Below are 4,826 nucleotides of genomic sequence, written 5' to 3'. Positions count from 1 at the left end.
CGGAGTCAGATAGGACCACGCCCCGATCGCGGACAACGCACGCCAACCCGATGTGGCACCCGAGGGTGTCTCTCTGTCCGCCACCGACGCGGCTGGCGCGGCTCACGGGAACCCACGGGGGTGGCTTTGTCGGTTGTGCGCGAGGTACGGCACGGGTAGGGTAGAAAGGTAGCGCGCACCGTGTCCACGCGGCATCGCGGCGGCCACCGTTATGGCTAGTCCATGTATATCCTTTATCGGGGAGATGTCACTTCGTGTCCGCGACGCGCGACGGTAGGCGCCCCTGCCTGCGACCGACGCTGACGCCGACGCCGACGGCGGCTCAACCGTTCCGGTCCGAAGTGGATAAAGTGCGGACACCAACAGAGCAAGCGAGCGGGGGGGTAGATCTCGAGCACGGATCTCCCCGTGGAGGAAAGATTGGATTCGCGCCTTTCCCGTCTCGCGACACGACTCGTCTCATCTCTTCCGTCTCGATGTTGACCGCCGATGACTCGACATCGGTGAGCGATTGTCTGCGAGGCGGGAGCCTTCTATCTCTACGGGACAAGATCGTGCGGATTCATCTCATCCGGCTATAAAGGAAAGAAAGAAAGAAAAAAAAAAGATTCCATCGACCGAAGTTCACCGCGCGGTGCTTAAAATTCGCGAGAAAGTCGGAAACGCGATCCACATCGGATATCTTCGTCTTACGATGCGAGCGAGAACGTAACGTCGCCGGAGGACGAGGATAGAACGAGCCCGTATCCTTCGTCTTGACATCCTGGGTCCGGAGACTCGCTCGACGCGCATCTCGCTTCCGAGATCCGGTAACGCCGATACCATCTGTACATCCGCGGGCTTGTATCCCGCGTTACGTAACATGGTAGAGAGCACTTATGCGAGCGACTCACCAAGATCACGCTCGCCCATGACAGAGCCGTCGAGTCCGCTGCACTCGGATGGTCCCGGGATATCCGGCTATGGCCATAGCTATCTATACAGCTATTCGCCGGACGCGCAGAACCACATATCGGTGGTGACAAGACGCAACAATCAGAACGAGACGGGCGCCGATGCCGCGCATGAACGCACGTTCGCCAGGAGTCCAATCGGCACGGAGGAAACGATGTCACGGCACCGTCACGGCATTCGCGAACCGGTCGTCCCCTCGCGACCCGCGACTGGCACCTCCGCCTCCACCATGTCATCTCCCACCTCACTCTTCACCATCGATAGCATCCTGGCGCCGAGACCGATCGGCAACATCGTTGCACCCACGAGCACCACTACCATCGCCGCATCCGTGATCCAGACGCCGGAGACGATCGATTCGGTCGCCGGCCGCACCACCGCGACGATGCATCCGTTGCAACAGCAGCTGCATCACTTGGCGTTCACCTCGGCAGATTTTCTCGGTGGGTAATACACCGCCCTCCGTGGATCGGCGTGACTCTTCTTTTCGGCTGAAAATCTGTCAAAGGAACCGCGTCGTTTAAAAGACGAGCCTAATCCTTTAGACTTTCTTCTCCGAACGCCTCTTATATTTTGAGACTCTGAGCTCTTGTCATTCGAGTTCTCGTATGCATGAAATTATAATTAACTCTATTGAAGTATCTGGAATCCTATAAGCACGTCTTTTACTGTTTATAATCGTAACTTAAATGGAACTCAATTAATATAATCGTCACGTTATCGAATTAAGTTCGTATTGTTGGATTATATTAAACTTGTACGTACGACAAGTTGATGATAAATGGAGTTTCCAAACTGTGTCGAGAAACCGATAGAAATAATAACGCGCTCGGGCAAATGAAGCGTTTGAAATCGCTCGTGTTGAACAATTACGCGAGGTCGAACAATTAATTTATGCGTACCACTGGAAATGTTAATTGCATTTATTCCGATTACAGTTTTATCAAGTGATATCGAGGCAATATATCGTTTTTTGCAATCTTTTTTGCAATATGAGAATGAGAATGTCGATAATGTTTAGAATGCCGGCCATCAATTTTGCAGCAATTTTATGAAAAATCGAAAATTCTGCGAAAGAGCCCAATCTCCACATTCTTTTGTATTCTGTAAATTAGTAAATTATTTCTCCGATATAGAAAATTGAAAAAAATCGTTTATTAACTTTGAAATGAGAGAACAAAATTTGACGAGTTGTAAAGTGTTAAAGCGCATATCCGAATGAAATCAGAGATTATTCGACTCTATTTCGTACGAAACGAAAAATTTCATTCGTTTCGTTTTGTCCGATTATATTTTGTTGACTATGTTTCTACTAGTTCATGCCATGATATTTTTATTCTAACACGATAGTGAGATTATTATTTTAAACGTATTTTGAACGTCGAATTAAATTTTATTGTCAATGCATCCTATATTTCATGCGATTTTCTGTTCTAAATCAGTATGTCATAATTAGTGTCTTTAATTTTGAACTCATTGTTACACGAAACGCGAATAAATAATTAAATGTTATGGAACTTCAGTTCGTATTTTTCTTTTCATCGACGTTATAATCTCATATTTTCTGCGGATTACATTTTTCATCTCACGTAACTCGCTTCTCTCTACAACGCAAAGAATCTAATTCGTTTGCATTTCGTCAATTTTCTGTAGATCGGTAAACGTATTTCGTTCAACATAGAGACGTTTAACACTTTACAATACAAATATGTAAGACCTCGCGTGAAATCCTAAGAGAGCCAATGCAAAACGCGCCAAAATTTCTTTCATGCCCGCAGGGGGCTTTAGGTATTTTTCCTTCAAGGTAACTTGCGCTCTCTCGCATTGGGGATACGCGAGATGAAATCCGCAATCCGTTTCGATCATGCATGAACGATCTAGCTCCTTCCGCAATCCCGCTAGAAGACGGAGAACGTGAAAAGGAAGCATGCGAACGCGAGAGAATGGGTGTGAAGGAGAAACCCGCTGGGTAAAAGCAGAAATTTTTACCGTCCCCGCATTTTCATACGCAACGTCGCGTTTAAGCAGCTTTCTTCGAGATTTTAAAGTAAAACGTCCCCCGGGACGGGGGTGCCGAGCGACCTCTTTATCCCGAACAGCGTGAATGGGGTCTGCGAATTTGTAGTATCGCGTCGATTTCCGACAGCAACGTTCTTCCATCGCGTTAATTCTCGATTCGAGAGAATGTTGAAACTGCCGATTCGTCACCGCAAAGGATCATGTAATCCTTTTGTCAATCGCGTCGATTTAGTGCCCGAATTACCGCGATTGTTATAATTATCGCTCGTCGCACAATCGATTTCAGGGCTCCCCTAAATGTTATAATCGCCAACGCGAGAATGGACGTTTGAATTTTTAATGCGGCACAAAGTTCAAATGGCATGGCGACTGCACGGATAATCTTTATTGTCATTCCGCAGCGTGTAGGATCTATCCGAGAACTCGGATAGTGAGTTTCAAAATAAAGTGGCGCAAATTTTATCATATTCTTCTATCATTTCCGGATTTCAGCCGCGGCATATCCGGGACTGTATCCCGGAGGATACGTGGCGGCGATGGCCGCCGCCGGCGTTTCCCTTCACGGACAGCCGGCTTTTTATCACGCCGGTCATCCCTACCAGATAAATCCCAACAATCCGGGAATGGGTCCAATGGCGAAAAGAAAACGTCGCCATCGAACGATCTTCACGGAGGAGCAATTGGAACAATTGGAGGCTACCTTCGACAAGACTCATTATCCTGATGTACTCCTGCGAGAACAGCTCGCTCTCCAAGTCGACCTCAAGGAAGAAAGGATCGAGGTCAGTCGAATTTTACACTTGTACTATCTTGAATTTTCCATCTTAATCTTTAGAGGCGGGAGTCTGTTGTTTTAATCTTACAGCTTTTTCTTGAAAATTTGTTATAATTCATTTTGTATTTCTTGTATTTCTTCAAATATGAGACTGCTTCAACTATAATGGCTTTCTCATCCTGTAAAGGTTAATGGTGATTCCTTCAACGAATCTAGAATTGATTACGTAACGTTATAATTAATACTCGCAATTAATTATCCTGTTATACTGTTACAATCATCTTAGTTAAATTGATTTCGGAAAATTATACACTCAAATTAAAGCGAGAGTTAGGTCTAGTTATTAAAATCATAATCGAGGACACTCCCTTCTTATATTAATTATGAAATGAAATTAACCGCGAAGCATTTAACGAAATAGTGATAAGGAACAGAATAGCGTGGAAAAAAGTATGCATTGACAATTATGGGCTCTCATTAGTTCGTGATCGTTTTTTTCGAAAAACGAGAGACTCGCTACCGTTTCTGAGCAAGAGTCGGTGAAGCTACAGCGGCAGGCTTAAAGCCGCTAGCCGATGACAAATTACTTTCTCGAGCCGTGAACGGAATATTGAATTTCGGATCGACAAACATTGACCGTCCGGATGGCCCGGGTCCGGTACGCACAATTTGTAATGTAATGTCGGCAAACTACGCGCTCACGCCGCCGCCGCCGCCGCCGCCGCCGCGCCGTTCCTGAGTGGGATGGAACGGTCTGTGTTTGTCGTCCTAATGCATAAAAGCCCATAATATTTTAACGCGGTCATTAAAATTTACCGCGGTGGGTATTTATCGGAGCCTCGGTCGACTTGAGCTAACAAGTTGCATGCTAGATTAAAAGCTTTAGCGATAATGTGTTTACTTCAATTATACATACGCTCGCGCGCTCTCGTTCGCACACGCGCTATGCGCACGTGTATTGGATAGTGCGTATCGTACAATTTATAATCTCTAAAGTGGTGTACTCTCTGCAGACAAGAGAGAGAGAGAGAGAGAGAGAGAGAGAGAGAGAGAGAGGAGGAGGAAGAGACGTCGTTCG

General features: G+C 46.4%; 1 protein-coding gene across 1 annotated transcript in view; it reads left to right on the top strand.

Annotated features, from left to right (window-relative positions):
• Positions 1–862: 862 nt before the first annotated feature.
• LOC105625386 (homeobox protein goosecoid) overlaps positions 863–4,826 on the top strand; it is an 8,719-nt gene continuing 4,755 nt past the window's right edge. The window contains exons 1-2 of the mRNA XM_012206722.1: positions 863–1,397; positions 3,466–3,755. Coding sequence (XP_012062112.1) covers positions 863–1,397; positions 3,466–3,755 — 825 coding nt within the window. The remainder of the gene's footprint in view (positions 1,398–3,465; positions 3,756–4,826) is intronic.

The sequence above is a fragment of the Atta cephalotes genome (assembly GCF_000143395.1).
Source record: "Atta cephalotes unplaced genomic scaffold scaffold00003, whole genome shotgun sequence".
Taxonomy (NCBI): Eukaryota; Metazoa; Arthropoda; class Insecta; order Hymenoptera; family Formicidae; genus Atta; species Atta cephalotes.
This window is presented reverse-complemented; position numbering and strand designations above follow the sequence as displayed.